The sequence below is a fragment of the Juglans regia genome, chromosome 7 (assembly GCF_001411555.2).
Source record: "Juglans regia cultivar Chandler chromosome 7, Walnut 2.0, whole genome shotgun sequence".
In the NCBI taxonomy this organism is placed as follows: Eukaryota; Viridiplantae; Streptophyta; class Magnoliopsida; order Fagales; family Juglandaceae; genus Juglans; species Juglans regia.
This window is the reverse complement of record NC_049907.1, coordinates 33,167,916-33,186,261: the sequence shown is the minus strand read 5'-3', so window position 1 is coordinate 33,186,261 and position 18,346 is coordinate 33,167,916. Positions and strand designations below refer to the sequence as shown.

The window sequence follows — 18,346 nt, the reverse complement described above, 5'->3', positions numbered from 1 at the left end:
AAATATAAAATTCCTGCTCGCTTTATACTTGCTCGTAATTGTTTTCATTTCCCTTCTCACCATAGTGAAAGTACTTGAGCTTATACCTTCTGCACCTTTTAAGAACTTGAGTTACACCTTTTGATAAAATCTCCTTTGCCAAAAAATAAAAAAAAGGTACCATATGTATAATAATTATAGTGTACACCTCTTCTGTCGAGGAAGAAACTGCCAAATCTCCTGGTTAAGCAATATCAACCTAATCACCCAACGAATAAAAAAATCAGCAACAAATACAGAACCCAACAATGCCCCAAGTTCCCTTATTCCCCGGCTATTGCTATATGAACATGGACAGAAGCGCTAGGACTGAAAGAAGTATAAGTGGACCCCTTCTATTCCCACCACCGGTTGGAAATACTGAAGGCAATGAACACTCCTCTCCATTGAAGTATACTTTAGTGGGAAACCCATCTCCATTAGTCACACTAATTCCAGGGGTCTTTTTCTTAGTGAAGGAGATCACAGACTGTTGTTTACCAGGCACCCTGGGATCCCTTTCTGGGTTAGCTGCATCTGTTTCTGCCACAAGATAATTTAATCCAGGATTACCCTGCATGAATATCGTATTGTTGACTCCATTTAAGGCCAAGGTTGTTCCATTGAATGAGTACATTGCCTGAAAACCAGGTGTTGCCTTGTCCAACTGCACTGCAGCAAACCAATCAGCAAAGGTAGTTTCATCCCAATTGAATATCGTGATTCTTGCACTCCATCCGTTATTGTAATCTGTGTACAAATGCCAGTTAATACTGACCCCACAGTTATCTCCACAGGGCATCGGGTTTGGTACTGGTTGATGATTAAGTTCAGCCCAAGCTGTGGCCAAGGCAGTCCGATTTTCAAAAGGCAAAAGAAGCGCATTTGATGGAAGAAGCATAGCTGGAGTTGTTGAACTACAAGTACGAGCTGTGTTACTAGGGCACCCACATGCACAAGTTTTGCATGGAATGATAGACTCATTATAGTATGCTGAAAATGAGACGCAGCATTTGGGGCTTTCTCCCTTGGGATGTGTTATATTGCAGACGACCTGCCAACTGGCAATTGCAGTTGAATTTACTGGTAAGCCACTTCGATCTGGAAATTGGCTAGGACTCACCCGCACTGGCTGGCCACATTGATAATCAGGGTTGAGTGTACCTTTGATCTTCCAATTCACTGGTGCAATAAGCAGCGATCGATTGAGATCTGGTGGCATTTTATACACTTGAACCTGGAATGCAGAAATTGACTTGCTTGGGTCCATCTCTCGTGGCAAGATCGTACCATTTCGGCAACAATACGGGGTCAAACCAAGGATCGTGTCATTGTACTTGGTTGGAGGCAGGTCAATTATGGTTGGAGTTCTTTCACAATTTAATACAGTGGAGAAGTCTAATTCCTGGTAATATGCACCTTGCGCGCCGAATACGCATTCAGAAGAATCGACAACAGATGGATATGCCCCTTTCATCGCATTGATGAATTCGCCTCTTGTCCATTCCCAGCTCAATTTCCAGTTATCGAGACGGCCAAGAGAGTTTTGGTTTGAGAGTGTGACCTGTGCCAAGTAGTTCGACTCATATGTTTGGATCACATCATACATAATAGTAAGGTCACCACTCTGGCGAGGCAGGAACTCCTCATCTACAGTCATGTTTGATTTAGCACTCGGGTCTTGCGTGCAACAAACTTCAGTAACATTCCCTGAGAAACCAACATTCATGCTCATGAACACATCCAATTCAAGCACAAACCCTATGCATCATAAAAACTATATGTTGTCTTCGGACATCAAGTGTAATTATACTAATGTTTATAAAAAAACCAACATCAAATCAAATAAATTCTCGAGTGTGCAGAACTTTCTTTCACTCTCCATGTCATTTTACCGTAACTATGCCTCGGAAAGACTTTTCTCCTCAATGAGGCAACTAAAAATTCATCAGACAGGTCAACAAACTGAGGCAAATTTACAAAAATATGGTCGTCTCACACAAGTTGACATGGTCCACTTCATAATAGCACGCAATGTTGACAAAATATTGATCCAGTTTCTTAACCAAAGGAATTCAACTCATACCAAGAATTGTTTTGCATATTACTGATATTTTCTAGCATCTTTTTGGGCAAACCGATAATTTTGTAGTGAAAGAAAATAAAACTGCCATAACTTTAACCCTTTACATTTTCTTTTTACTAAGTTCCAAACAGATTTACGAACTCGATCGTGAAGGTTTTAACGGAGTAAGCCCAAAAGATGCAGAGAACTCGAATCTACCGGAAAAAACACTACTAAAACTCAATAGAACGCAACGAATATGAAGAGCACCAACTACCCATATACCATAGTATACACGAACAAGAATCCAAGGAAACCGAAAAAAATAAGCCACCAAATCCCTGTTTAAAAAATAACCAAAATCAAGATAGAAAAATATAGTTACCTTCTGCAGATGAGCTAGTACAAAGCCAACCATCATTGGCAAGCGAAATGTTAGAGGGCAACGGAATCTCAGGTGGAGCAACACCGAACTGCGTCCCCACCAGGTGGACCTGGACTTGAATCTGGGTCAAGTCCCCCGCGGTCTCCACCGCCGTTTTGAGGTCCGTCATCGGGTACCCGGAGAAAACGGTTCCGTTCTCGACGCTACCGGGGAGTCTGGTGCCGTCGGACAGAACGGCGTTGGAGGCAGAGACCAAGTACTCGCCGTGCTTGAACCCCACGAAGACCTTCCAAGACTTAAGCTCCACGAGCCCGTTGTTGAGCACGGTCAAATCGGACTCGAAACGGTAGGGCTGCTGGCTCAGATCCGACGTGAGATTTGGCATGAGCTTTGTTCCTCTGCTGTAAGTGTAGGACAAGTATACGCCGTTGCACGAATTAGCGCCCGTCGAAGGAGACTGAGCGGCCAAGAATGGTAAAACGGCGAATAGAACCAAAACGGTGACGAAGTGACGGAAACGATCGGACATTTCGCTGGGGGGTGGGGGTGTCGTGACTGTCGTCTTTGGTTCTGGAGTTTGAACTTGTCTGAACTAGTAGAGACTAGAGAGAGAGAGAGAGCAGATTTTTGAAGCGCTTATTAAGGAAAAGAGAGAGAAAGCGGAGACGCGTTAAGGGTGTGTAGTTTGTATGTGTTATGTGTAAACACAGCTTATTAAGAGCTGGTGTTTCTAACGTGTGCTTTCCTATCTACGCATCTTCTTGTTTTTTCCCCCTCCTTTCTTTTTAATATTTTCATACTTATTTATTTAGTTAATTGTATATTATATTTTTATTTTACTCTCTTATCTCATTTATTTATTATTAAAGAAACACAGATTTAGACGTAAATTTCTGGGTTTTTTTTTCTTTTGTTGTTTTTCCTTTCTTATATTACTTTCTTATATAAACTGTTAAATAATACTACTCATCATCTTAATTTTCAGTATTTATTAATGTAATATTAGATAATTAAAAATTATTTATTATATTTTATTTGTGAATTTATCATCTAATATCACATCATAAAATAATAATAATAAATTTTTTCTAAACTGTTGGGTGCAAAATCTGGCATTAATATTAACGTTAGCTCTTACTTTTTGAAATATAGAATAATGAATTTAATAAATAATGGAAATACCATATTAATTACATAACTACACAACATATTACATATTTGCCATCGAGTTTCATTTGTTTGTTGGTCATGTCAATGTGGAATGGTTCAAAAGAGTTTGGTTTGATTTGGTTAAACTAATGGAGTCGTGCAAAATTTATTAAAGAAAAAGGTTTGTGTTTCACGAAACAGACTCAAATGCGAAACGGTGTTTTGAAGAACAATTCCATCGTTTCGTATCCTTTATAGGGTTCTTTAATTTGAATTTGTAAAAGGGAGCATATGGGCATCGGTAGGCGCTTTTGGCGGATACGGTCAAATAAGACGTAAGGGAATGATGTGGATTGGCTTATTTGGACATCTATTGAAAAAATGCCACCTGGGCTGTTCTGGTTTTTCTAATTTCTTTTATTTGGATTGGTTTGATTATAAGAGATGAGAGCGAAATTGTAAATTAAATAAAATGTTATTTTTATTTTAAAATATTAAATTTTTATTATATTTTATATAAAAATTTTAAAAAAATTATAATGATTAGATGAGATGAGATGATTTATCAAATTAAACCAGACCTTAATCCATTAATTAATTAGAAATTCAATTTATTTTTTATTTTTTTAGAAAAGTGCTACTTGCACAAAAAGCACATAAATAAATTTATAAATTGATATAATTTTATAAAATCTGTTAGATTTAATTTATAATAAAAATAATTTTATGATATGATATATTGTATTAAGCTATATCAATTTATAGGTTTAATTTTATATAATATTTTTGTGACTAAAGTTTTTTTTTTTTAATAATATGTATTATTTCAAATCCATTGACCTTTTTTCCGCCGAATAGTGATGGAAAAACCTCGGGGACAAACACGTCCTCGTCATTTGAGATGAATGTTAACGTGTGTAAAAAAAATATAAATAAATAAATAAATAAAAGGGAGAAATGGAGAAACAATGCGGTGAAGGCGAATTCCCATCAACCGGGGTACGCAATACGCATGCATTTTGCCATTTACTATGAGTAATGTTAGGCTGGCGCCAGCCATGATCGCTGGATATGCGCCTAGATAAAATTTATTTTTTTTATTTTATATATTTTTTAATAGTTTTAAATATTTTTACAAAATTAAAATATATATATATATATATCAATATACTAATAATCTTTAATCGGTAAATAAAAAAAGTTAAAAATAAAATTAAATATATTAACAATAAAAATGAACAAATAAAATGAGAGGTCAAAATATCATTACTCTTAGACCATTTCGTTTATATTATAGGAGCCGTCACTCCACCGTGAGTCGAAAACGACATAATAATTTGTAACAACTTATAATCTTATGCTAGTATAATATATTAAAGATATTCACTTTTTTTTTTTTTTTTTTTTTAATCTCTAACATTTTGTATCTTTTTATGGTACAAATGCATCATCGTGACTAAATCCACAACTTTCATAAGCCCGGCACAAATGCAAGGCCACTTGGGCCATTGCCTAAGCTCCCATCCGGGCCATCCTACTAAAAGATTTTTTTTTTTTTAATTCTTTTAGAAATAATATAGAAACCATTTCATTAATAAAAATTTAAATAACTTTTATATTTTTCAATGTATTCAAGACCTCGTGATACTAAATTTAATATTTAAAAAAATGAATAATTTATATTTCCAAATAATGTTTTTTTAAGATTTTACTAAATTGAGGCACAAAATTTATAATAAGACCTCATTTTAAATTGTTGTATTTAATACAAATTCAAAAACTTTTATTTAAAGATTTTAAATAAAATCACATTTTATTAATATTTTGAAAAAAATTTAATATAATAATTTATATTTTATTGTATTATAATTAAAAATTATTCATTTAAATTTAGCCTTAAGACCTCAATTTGTATTGGCCACCCTTGCTTTCATGTTCAGTTCACTACTCATCCCTTCTCTCTCTGTTTTTTTTTAATTTAGGAAAACAACAATTGATAAGATGCCTTATAAATTACTTTTATCAAGTCAAATGGGTTGAGAAACAACTCTTTCTGTGTTTTGAACATTTTCTTAAATATTATTTCGTAAACAATGGCCGAACTAGTAAATAAATCGGTATATAAGTTGGTCTGGGTTCTCTCCCTCCCTCATTTCTTAGTTTATCTTTTTTCCTTCAAGATTAAAAAATTTAAATCTTCAATTTTTCGGTAACTCTTGAGACACATGCAGTATAAGAATATTCATAGCAATCGTTTAAAAGATAGTGGCAATTTTTCAAAAATCACCGCAAGTGGTTCTTGCCCCCTTTCTGCAACTCTTCTCACCACACGCGCTGAATCATTGTAATCGCCACTATCAGATATTTCAAATAAAAAAATCGAAGAGAAGAATCAATACAAGTGAAAAGCTTCAAACAAAAACTCTTGAGAATGTTGATATTCCATAAACATCATTTTTTTTTTTATCGGTAAGAGAGAGATTCCAAAAACATTCTTGAAAATAACATATTTGAGGAAGGCTCTTCTTAAGACGCAAGCCCACAACTTCCAATTCCTTTGTCAATATCTGTCGATGTCCGTCACTCTGAAACTTTTTTTTTTAATAGAAAATCAAAATAACATAATCCAAAATTCAAAAGTGCAAAATAGTATAACGAATAGCAGCTCACAAGGTAGACAAAAGAAACGAATTTACATTGGACCCAGTAGAATACCCATGGGTAACCAGTAGATCCCCAAAATTTGGCCGGCTGTACATCTATGGATTCCTCCCATGTTCTAGTAAACGTACGGGTTCCCATTTTAACATTCAAAGTTGAATCACCTTGGCTGGTGATCATCACGGAGAATAGGAGAGGACTGACCTTGATAGAGGTGGGTCACGTGCAGAGGAGTTCCCTTGAGTGGCGGAGGCAATGTTTTGAATATCGTACCGGATGGCGTACCGGTCAAGACACTGGAACGAAATATTTCAGTACCGGTACCGTTTCGTCTACCGTTTCGAGATAGTCGATATATGAATAAATTATATATATAAATATATATAACAATTATATTCTAAAATAATAGTTTATATATGAATAAATTATATATAAATACATACATATATATAAATTATAAATAGTTTAGTCTAAATTGGGGTTCAAAAAATGAACTTGTAGTTTGAAAAAATAGAAAAAAAAAAAATGAAGGCCGAAATATCGGCTGGTACAGGTTGAAATTTAGGCCGGTACCGGCCAGTATTTAAGCCGGTACGAAATACAGGTAGTATCTGTACCGGCCCAGTGGCCGGTACGGCAAATATCGACCGTACTGGCAGGTACGAAACGATTTTTAAAACTTTGGGCGGAGGGGGGTGACACACAGAGGAGTTCCCTTCAGTGATAGAGGTGGGTCGCGTGCAGAGGAGATCGTCGATGCAGAAGAGACCGATCGATGGTTAGACGAAGAGATTTGGGGGAGAAGAGACAAACGAAGGGGAAATTAATGGGATATGACGAAGCCGATGTCTTCTTCTTTCTCTTCTGTTCGTTTTTTAATATAATATGAAAAGTCATGTCACTGTTTGGTGCGCAATCGGTACACAAGATTGCTTGTACCTAGAAGAACTGATCCATTTATGGGTTGATGAACATAAATTTAGTTGGCATTGTTTGGTGCATGTGCAGATGTGTTCATACCCTTTAACCTTTTGATGCTAGTTGAAAGTGTGGATTTGCTATATCGAGTTCTTGGGTTGTGAAGTCCTCAAAGTCTATCTAGATTACAGAGCCTTGATCAGTATTAATCAGCTTAACTGGGTGGATGGCCAAGCAGTTCTGGTACTATTTCCACACCTTCAACATTTTTCAGTGGACGAACAGAGATAACTACTAGACTAAGAAAGAGAAAGATGAGAGAGAGAGAGAGAGAGAGAGAGAGATGGATTATAAATTGCGGAAAGCTATGCCTTTTTGCGATTCTGATTTAGGCAGAGAACTTGAATATTCAGATGAATCTATCTCCAATCTAATCTTTTATCCAGTGTGAGGGGCGTTCAGATGTATTGGAGGCTAGTTTGGTGGCTGACAGAACTGGGCAATGAATCTTCAGATGAATATTCAGATGTATTTGATTTGGTGGCTAACGAAACTGTGTGACGAATCTGATTGTGAGGGGCGTTTGACTGGGTAAAGGCATCTATTGAGTTTCTGAAGAAATGTTGATTATCTAGTGTGATGAGTCTTATGTGAATTGTGTGGAATTGCTGACGTGGTCGACTATTAATGCAAGCTGGTAATCAGTTTGAAACAGAAGGACCGGTACAAAGCTTTTTTGTATTTTTTATGATGCTTATATAATTTCATTCTGTCATGTTAATTATATTTTATATTTCTAAATTTATACCAGCTTATACTTCAACATTATTACCTAGCCTGTCTCTTATGTGAGGACATCATTAATATATATATATATATAATGCAATGCGTGGATGATTATCAATTATGATATAATATAAAAAAATCATATAAAAATTATTTTATACAATAAAAAAAATGAATATATATATATATATATGAACTGGTTCAGTCCTGTGTTAGAAAAAGGAAAATTAGAATCAGACCGATTTTAAGAATAAAGAAATCGATACTAGACCGAATCAAACTCGGTACTGGACCAAACCCACCAGCTCGATCCAGTTTACCAGTTCACCGGTTTTTTTTTATCCCTACATATTATATACCATATTTATTTTTATTATTTTTATTTTATTCTTCTTAAATTAATTAAATTATTTTCCTCATTATCTATATATCACATATTTATTAAAAAAAGAAAATGATATGTAATGCGTTGGTGAGTAAAATTTTTGAAATAAATATACTAAAAGCCCAACCCAGATGTAGCGCAGGAATCATCGCCTTTTGTTGCGGCCACGTCTTTCTGGGACGTGGAAGATGGCTCTCTCGGATAAAAATGTCTATTCCACAAAATTTGAATGACGACGACCACGACCACTACGTACATATTTATCTTTGTCTATAGTGAAAAACATATATGGGTACGTTAGTGGGCTCCCTCCCATCTCAGACAAATCTCATATGCTTTTGCTTACCCGACCTAATACTTCCTTAATAATCATATGATTTCTTAAAAACAAATATACCACTTTATTTATTCACCTGCGGTACTTAAGGTTTGGTTTACTTTCAAGATTAAAATCTAAAATTTTAAAAATTTTAAAAACTTCATATCTTATCGTTATAGTTTTTTTAAATTTTCATATAAAATAAAATAAATAATTTAATTTTTTTAAATTTTAAAATAAAAATAATATTAAAAAATATATTCTAACAATATTTAATTCAATTTTTTTAATTTTAATCTCAACTCATCTCATCTCATTTCTATCCATATTTGTATATAGTTTGAGTAGTTTAAAAATTCAGATTTTAACTCAGTTCTTAATAATGAAAAATATATTTATTATTTTCTAAAAAACATTATATTTAAAAAAATGCCACGTGACACTATGATTAGTTTACATGATTTCTGTTAATGATAATGGACGGGAAAATAGATGGAGATTCCTATTTCTAATAAACGCGTAGCATACAGGGATAGTACTAAAAAATGCACAGAATGCTGAATCAAAATAGGCTCAAGCTGGTGTTCTATCAAAATTTCTTAAATTTTAATAAGTTCTATAATTTTGGGCATAGACTTTATAATCACAATTGGATGTGTGTGTGAATGCATGTTGTTAATGTCGTGTTTCATACGCCTTTGAGTCAGGTTCCAGCAACTCAGATCTTTAAAGCTGGACCTGCAAAAATTAAGAAGGTTCCATCTTTCCCGTTCTACCAAGTACATGAGTGGGATGCAGCCGAGTGGCGTCAGGTTTGTCTGTCCCATCAGCCATCATTGCTTACTTTTCCTTGCAGGCGAGTTGTTTCGTGGGCAAGTTTGGGCCCTGGGGCCGGATATCGGAGTGAAGCCCATTACTCTCGATCGAGCGCCTAGTGGGCATATGAGTGAGGGAGAAATCTCCTTACAGTTACTCCACCAATTCCTATCGAACGGGTTTGATGGGAATTCTTCCTTTCCTTGATTAATTAATTTTTGCAATTGCGGCTATGCAACCTTTGCTTTCCCGTGACGGGGAGTTGTGGGTTTCTCAGTGCTCATGTGCAGCACTTCTGCTTTCCAACCATATCCAAGTGGCCTTTTCGTATTTACACAATACCTGGCAACAATTCGCCTTAAGCTTTAAAGGCTGTATTTCGATGGTTCTGGTCCGCATTAAATGGCGTCTCTTCAGTCCCTTCGTCACTATTCACGTTAGGCGGTTACTACTTTCCAACGTCACATCATTGCATACGTGCTGCTGGAATTGCGACAATCGTGGGATTCTGGTACTCTGTGGGGCATGTGGATTCCTACTGTCTCGGGATGTCAACCGTCAAGCTTGCCTATATAAGGTCCCATTCTTTCTTAGCAACGGGTTACTTTGTCTATTCTCTCTCCTTCTAAATAACATGTGTTCCTTTCAAGCACTTATCCTTGTGTTGTTCTTTCTAAGTCATTTTCTTTCTCCTTGTTGCTAATGGCCCCCAGGAAATCCTTGTGCCCTTCCAGGCAGGCAAGATCTTTTGACTCTGTCTGTATCGTAGAAGGGCAAGGCGACACCTTTCCAGAGGAGTTTGCTAACTTCTCATGGCATTCGAAAGTGACTCCCGTTGAGTTGGAGTCTTTGAAGGAGACTTACCAGATTCCTCAGATTGTGGAACTCGAAATGCCTCCCCCTATCGAATAAGTGGTAAATTGTGAGGGGTTTGCCTCTAGAGTGGCGGTGTACCTTGCCATGTTCTCTAGCGGCCTTAGATTGCCTTTCTGTCGTCCAGTGCGAGAGGTGCTGGATCATTTCCTGTTGGTGCCTGCTCAGCTCCCTCCTAGTGCGTGGAGGACCCTTGTGTTGTGCTGCATCATTTGGTGTCATGAGTTGGAGGAGGTCGGGGCTGACTACTCGGATCTCACGGCTCTTGTGTTCCTCCTCACTCACAACCTTATAAGGCGAGGTCGTAATATTTGCAGTTTCAAATCGATCCAGGCGTTGGTTCAGTTGGAGTTGCAATATACCAAAGCAAGGGGGTGGGATCGCCTATTCTTCTTTTTGTCCGTCAAGGGGTGGAGTTCCTTGTTGGCTAGGCCCATTGGTGTGCGTTCCCCATTTGTGCCATATGGGGGGTTGTGGGCAATGACAAGAGCCTTCATCCTACAGCGACCCCAGGTAAGGCACTTAGAATCGAGGTCGTTTGTGCTTGGGCGAGGGTCTATTCTAAAGAAGTACTTTTGGAGGCTTTGCTAGCTGAGGACAACCTTCGCCGGTATCTGGCCCCTTCGGTCAATTTGAGTTCCGACGTAGCCTTCCCGTTAAGGGAGGTCACGCCCAAAGTTCGCAGCCATTCTCCAAGCTTGCAGGTGGAGGGGAAAAGGAAGAGACCCCGGAGGGTTTCTCTTACCAAAGCCAACTCTGATGACTTTCCCATTCCTCCCGGAGGTGCTTACACGAAGGTGCTCTTTATTCGGCTAGAGCCATTGTTGCTGATGAAAACGATGACGATTGCGAACCTTCCTCGTGCTATGTTGCTGCCCAGAGCCATCGGTTCTCGGATCTACTTCTAAAATCGTCCCTGTGATCTGCCCGGGCCCCTCATTTGTCTCCTCTCCCCTTGGCACTGCCTTCAAGGGGGTCCTTCGCCCTTCTCCAAGTCGCACTTTGCCGAGGGCAGGGAGTCCCCTGAGCTGGTTTCCATCCTGGAATCTCCTCTACTTTGCTCTCCTGTGGTCGAAGTCGCCTCAGTTAGTGCTAAAGTGGTAGGGGCCATTGCTTGGGCTGAGGAGGTGGTGGTGAGCGTTTCTATGGTTGAGGTAGCTACGGCTTCCACGTTCATTGGCATAGTTAAGGAGGTTGTTGATGAGGTCCCAACGGACTTTCGGTCGGTTGCTACGAAGAGCCGCACTGATTGCATCAGCAAGGCAAATAGCAGGCTCAAGAGACTCTTTATTGGGGTAAGTTCCTTACTTGTAAGCTCTCGGCACCTCTTGTTTGCTTCCTTCTTCGATTTTGACCCAGACTTTTATGGTAGGGCTTGGAGCGTTTGGCGGCGTTCATTGTGGATGGCCGAGAGGAGATGGCGAGTGAGAATAGAACACTTTGCTCACTCGCTTGGCTAGCTTTATGATGTGCAACGGAGGAGCGAAAGAAGAAGGAAGATTTTGACGAGGCCCTTGTTGACTTGTCGAAGTCTCGAGATGAGGCTGGCCTTCTTTGCCTCAGAGGCCCTTCTTCGTCTCGAGGTGGCGCTTGCCTCTGAGGCGAGGGATGGGCTACAAAGATCACTCAACAATTGTCAGCAGGAGCTTGAGCGGTTGTAGGCCGACAACTTGGAGCTGCGCAAGCAGCAAGGCTTTGACGCTAGGTTGTACAAGTGGTTGTCGGGGAAGTTTGATAAAATCTCTCAGTCCTTGACGGATATGAGAAAGACCCTGGAAGATGAGAGGAAATGGAGGAGGGACTTGGAGGCCGATCAGGCCGAAGCTAGACGCGTTTTGGAGGCCCGTGATGCTACCATCTGGGGTATGTGGGAGGAGCTGTCATATGTCCGTGGTGTCCGTGATCTTTGGTTACATTGATGGCTTGGAAAGGATGAAGACTCTATCCTTCAGAATTCCCGATGCAATTTGAAGGCTCTGAGTGTGTGGGTACTTCGCCCAGATGAAGTGTCCATGGAACTGGCTGCTCTTCTCAGGAGGGATCTAATTCCAAGCGCCCTTAGGGGTAACTTTTCTAGATGTAATCTCGCCCACTGATGGTCGATTCTCCTCGGCTGTAATTCATCCGGCTCCTCTGACGGGTTTTGCTCTTCTTTGTGTTCGAGGTTCCAGTTCCAAACCTCCTCTTCCAAAACTTAACCTAGTTTTCAACCTTCATTTTTGCACACTCCAGCACGCAACACTTCTTCTTAAGCTCCAAAATTACCCTTTTATCGTCATCTCGCCCTCCTGTCTTCATCTCGTCCAGCAGTTTCTCATACTTCTCTATAGTAGGTAGGCGACTCTTGGCGGCATCTTGGTAGTTGCTTTCATCGTATGACCTAATTAGTTGCCTCACTACATCCCTTGCTGATTTTCTTTGAGGTAATCTCTGGCGTTATCATTACGTCGTAATGATGGAGATCCCTATCTGCCACTCCTACTGGAATATGACTTGATCAAGTTACGGTTTGCTTGTGCCTCCAGGACTTTCTGTTATATCTAGCTGACTTGTGTTGTATGTCATTGTAAGCTTGCGGCTTTATGTGGTAACTTGCCGCTTCCCATTGTAATTCGTTCATTGTAAGCTTGCGGCTTAATGTTGTAACTTATCACTTCACGTTGAAACTTGTCCATTGTATTCTTGCGGCTTTATGTTGTAACTTGTGGCTTCACGTTGTAACTTGTCCATTTTAAACTTGCGGCTTTATATTGTCAATAACATTATCATTTTTGCTTTTAGTTTATCTTATGCGGCCATTCACTTTTGGGGTCCCCATTCTTTTTTCTCTCTATTTTTTTACGGCCAGCCTGGCGTTTTGACGTAGGGAATTATGGGGTCTGCATTAGGTGGTGGGATTGCCTTCATCCAGAGCTTTACAGTTCCCCCCGCCAGCACCAAACCCATCCCCAATGACCCCACCGACTGATAGCTTCCTACTTATATTGTCCTCATTTGCCTTCGTTAGTCAGTTATCCTCTTGGTGCCTTTGACGATATCATTGATGAGGCTGATGTCTCTCCACTTTTTCTTTGAGCCAATTTCCTTCTTTTTTGCCTTCAATGTCTCAAATGCACTTTACCCGCCTAGTCCTTTAGTCTTCCATTTTGCATTGTCGTGCTTTATTTTGATATGTAACTGAAAAAAAAGAAGTGTCATTAGCGTATGTGAGCCCTCATCTGCTGTCGTTGGCTTGGAGGGGATGGAAGTCCCCTCTAAGAGTTAAGCCGCGTCAATGAGACTCTGGTCGCCTCCTCGTGGGGGAAAGGCCGGGAAGCGTTTTGCTAACCCGCCTTTATATCCCTCCGAGTAGCACTATGGCCATGGAGTCGAATTAAATAATCCTGGTTGTTCTTTGCTGCAATGGGGGCTCGAGTAAGTATTTGGGTGATCGGGAGACTTGGCCTGCTCTCCGTCTCAGTAGAGACAAGGCGGTCTCTGGCTCGTCCCGTCCATTTTGTCCCCGCAGGAGGTAGGTTGTTCGAGCAGTTTGGGACTAGACTTGCTCCCGCTCTTTGGCACTACGTATTTAATTCTTGACTGTAAAATAAGCAGGCTATCATAACTTTATCCTTAGCTTCGTAGGAGTTAGACTTCACAAACTTGGGCCCTTTGACCTATGATGCTATGTGCTTGTCACTTTTTACCATATTGTTGATATCTGCGGTCCTTGGTTTAGCATTTGGGCGGTCAATGCACTTGACCCGCACTTTATCAAGGAGAGGTCAAGATGCTTCAAGTCAACCCATCCCTTTAGCTCCCTGATGAGGTAATTTGGATAGAAATGTGGCTGCTTTGCTACTTCGCAGAGATAGGGTTCAGGGTAAGGTTTTCGGGCAGCCTCGGGGTTGGACCCACACTCTGTAGAAGGAGGGACAATGTGGCCTCTGACTTAACATGTCCCTTTTATCCCCGTAGGAGGTAGGTTGCTTGGGTAGTTTGTAAAGGGACCCGCTCCTACCCGTTGGCATCGTAGGGAAGGATAAGTTTGGGTCAAGCTGATGCTGATCCCAACACTTCGTCGTGGCAGAGGTCGGGGTAAGTTATTTTGGTAGCAGGGGGTTGATCCCCCTCTGCGCTGCGAGGAGACAAGGTGGCCTCTAGCTCGATCCGTCTCCTTGGTCCTTTGGGAGGTAGATTGTTTGGGCAGTTTGTAATTGGACCCGCTCCCGCCTGTTGACGCTTACGAGGAAGGTAGTCTTCTTCTTGGAGTAGCTGAGGACTACTCGCACTCCGTCAAGGATGGATCAGAATGCCTCAAGCTAGACCGCCCCTTTGCCGACCCGGGAGGTAAGTCAGATAGTGATGTGGCTGGTCCGCTTCTTCGTTACGATGAGGATTGGGGTAAGTTTTCGAGCAGCCTTGGGCTGGACCCGCTCACCATCGCGGGAGGGACAAGGTGGCCTCTGGCTCAACCCATCCCTTTATTTCCTACGAGAGGTTGGTTGTTCGGGCAGTCTACTACTAGACTCGCTCCCGCACGTTGGCACCGCAAGGAAGGGTAAGTTTTGGGTCAGGATTGCACTGAACCCACTCTTCGTTGTAGCCGAGGTCGGGGTGAGTTATTCGGGTACCCATGGGGCTGGTCCCGCTCTCCACCATAGGAAGACAAGGCGGCCTCTGGCTTGACCCTTCTCCTTGGTCCTGCCCAAACAACCTACCTCCCGAACATCCCATATACGACAACACTGTTAACGTTGTGTTTTGTATGCTTTTGGGCCAGGTTTTATCAACTCAGGTCTTCAAAATTGTGCCTGAGAAAATGAACAAGAAATAAGCTAGGAGAGGGCAACCTTGAGGATGGAGAGTCTCTGATGCCAAAGTCAGTAGAAAATTTTGGAAGTTTGTAAATAATGAGAGTCTAGAGAGCTTTTTTGTACCTGGAGATTGCTATTTATATTGGGAGTTTGGGGGGGGCAGATCATGCTTGCCCTCGTGGAGCCCATGTCTTTTTTATTGTTTCTTTTGTTAGAATCCTTTAAATGCGGCATGTTGTTTGGGTAGTAGTGCCATTAATGCGGCGTGATTCTCCGATTTGCTTTACTCTGCTGGTGTTTTCAGTGGTCCATCAATGTTTCTTTGTCAGAAGATCAAAAGTTCTCCGTCTTTCCCGTTCTGCCCTGTACAAGTCCCCATGAGCTGGATGCTGCCGAGTGGCGTTAAGCATGTTTGTCCCACAAGTCATCATTGCTTAGTTTCCCTTGCAGGCGAGTTGCTTCATAGGCAAGTTTGGGCCCTGGGGTCGAATCTCGAGGCGAAGTCCATTACTCTTGACCAAGCACCTAGTAGGCTTATGAGTGAGGGGGAAATTTCCTTACACATGCTATAAGAGATTTAGGCTCGTTTAGACACTCAGAGTATCTAATAATTTTGTAGATGGTAGTAAATAGTTTGCAAATAGTAGTTAAATATTTTGAGTTAAATTTTTTTTAGGTTTTGGAAAATGAGAAAATATTAAATAAAAATACTATAAAGTTAAAAAATTGTTCAAACATGTTTTTTTAATATTATTTTTATTTTGAAGTTTGAAAATGTTCTTTGATTTTTGTGTTTCGTTTTAAAATTTATAAAAATTGTAATCATTAAATAATGATTAGATGAAATTTTAAGATTAAAAAGTATTTTGTGTTTGAATGTTATTTAAGAAGGAAATTGTGAGAACTTTTGAGAATTTATTATCTCATCTCATTACCCAATTGTACATTTAGTAATGAATATAAATTGGGTTAAGTTTTACTAGAATTAGAGCGGTTAGATAAGATATGCATATTTTTTTGTATTCAATTAAAGAGACATGTATCCTGCATCCAATGAATATAGATTTAAATAAAATAAAACTCCATTATGAGATATTACCTGGCCATGTACACATCACGGTCCTTGTGTACATTATCATCTCATCATCTTATAATATAGTATTAAATAATTAAAAAATATTTATTATATTTTATTTGTGCGCCTATCATTTAATATCACGTAAAAAAATATTAAGAGTACGATGATATATAGATTTTTTTAATACCATGAACTCTACTGAGCAACTTCAACGTATTAGATAAATTAGATTGTCCCATGGGGCCATGCCTCTTATTGGGCTTGTTCACAACTAGAATGTTAGGATTTCTCTATTCATGGAGCCCAATCAAATTGCCTATTAAACCATACGTAGGCCCACTTAATTCTCATTTGTTGAGGCCCGAGGGACCGAAATTCTAATTGCGGCCCTTTGTCTGGATCAGACATCCAGACAACCCATACCAATCAGCTCAGAATAATGAAATATAATTATTTTAGGATACATTTTATAGCAGTCAATGTAACGGTGTTTTTTTTTATATTATTATTATAAAAAAAATATAAATAATTTTTTGTTAATTTCTGAATTTCTCATTTGATTTCAAGTTTAAATCTCCTATAAATACCGTCTTCCTTTTTCTCTGCTATTATAAAAATAATTTTTTTAAAAAAATGTAGAAATAATACCATTACATGCAGGCCCAACCATTTCAAGAGAACCTTTTTTATTTTATATTTTATACAAAACTCAGATTATATATATTATAAATTTAGGAGAATGATAGACATACAACTATTTCTACAAAAATAACATTATTTTACATAAATATAATCTCTATTTTAATGTAAAACGGTGATATAATTTATCCATATGTCGTTATAGAGCGAGAATGGAAATGGAATTCCTCTTTCGCCTTTCTCCTGCAGGAATAATGCTCACAAGAAATAGGCTACGTACGTCATGGGGTCCTACTTTTAGAAAGATTGAATATCATCACCACGTGAATGCATGACCAAATATTTAGGAATACATGCCGAGAAAAAAATATATTTAGGAATACATGTTAGACTTTTGGTTTTTCTGTAAAATTATTTGTCTTCTCTAAGGTGGTTCATTTCATTTATCAAGCATAAATAATTGCTCTTAATAAATAAAGTGATTAACCCTTGCTATTTTTTTAAAATAATGCTGGGGCTCCCGCTAGAATTCTAACATGTGATTTTTATGTGTTTTTTTTAAAGTTATTTTTTATATAGATTTTTTTAACAATTTTAAATATTTTTAAAAAATAAAAAAGTTCATAATATTATTAAAAAATATTTTTTTAATCACGAAGTAAAATAAAAAATATTTTTTTATAATTTTTTATTTTACTTCGTGATTAAGGAAGTATTTTTTAATGGTTTTTTTTTTTTACTTTCTAATTAAGGAAATGTTTTTAATGATGTTCTAAATTTATTTTATTTTTTAAAAAATATTAAAAAAATCTATATAAAAAATTACTTAAAAAAAAAATACATAAAAACACATACTATAACCCCAGCGGGAGCTTCCAGCTGGAGCCCCCAGCGGGAGCTGTAGCTTCATCCATTTTTTTATGGATGAAATAATGAGGGTAGCACAAATGTTGTAGGAGTAGGGGTGTTCATCTGGGTTCCGACTTGGGAATCGGGGTATACCCGGACCGAAACCCAAGTTTTAAACCCGGGCCGAAACCTGGACTGGATTGGTCTGGGTCAAAACCGGGCTAGAACCCAGGTGGATTAGGGTTTTTGAAACCTAGAAATCTGGGTACCAGGATTTTTATTTTTTATATTACTTTATTAAATTTTTTTTATTTGCTCAACGCTAGTTATTCATGCAAATAAATTATTTGTCTTTTTATTGGTGGCATAAGAATAAGAAGGTTTAGAAAAGATCAACACAAAGATGAAAGAAGGCTTTTTAAGCTCAAAAAGCCATCAACTTGACCATCAAGAATTCCATATAGATTGGACTCAAACTGTGGTGTTTATGGAAATTTCTCTTGGACTCAAACATGGCATATATGAATACATACAGAGAGTGAAAAGGATAAAGTAAACAAATCTGGGCTTTTTTCCTTTAACTTTCCCAACAACCAAACAGATGAATTA

The 18,346-nt window shown here is 38.6% G+C and overlaps 1 protein-coding gene across 1 annotated transcript; it reads right to left on the bottom strand.

The window, feature by feature from the left end:
- Positions 1 to 3,157, bottom strand: LOC108982350 (COBRA-like protein 7). The gene is made up of 2 exons (XM_018953696.2): positions 2,469 to 3,157; positions 1 to 1,728 (listed from the first exon to the last, which is right to left on the bottom strand). The coding sequence occupies exons 1-2, from the start codon at positions 2,995 to 2,997 to the stop codon at positions 320 to 322; spliced, it is 1,938 nt and encodes a 645-aa protein (XP_018809241.1). The 5' UTR covers positions 2,998 to 3,157; the 3' UTR covers positions 1 to 319.
- Positions 3,158 to 18,346: the final 15,189 nt, after the last annotated feature.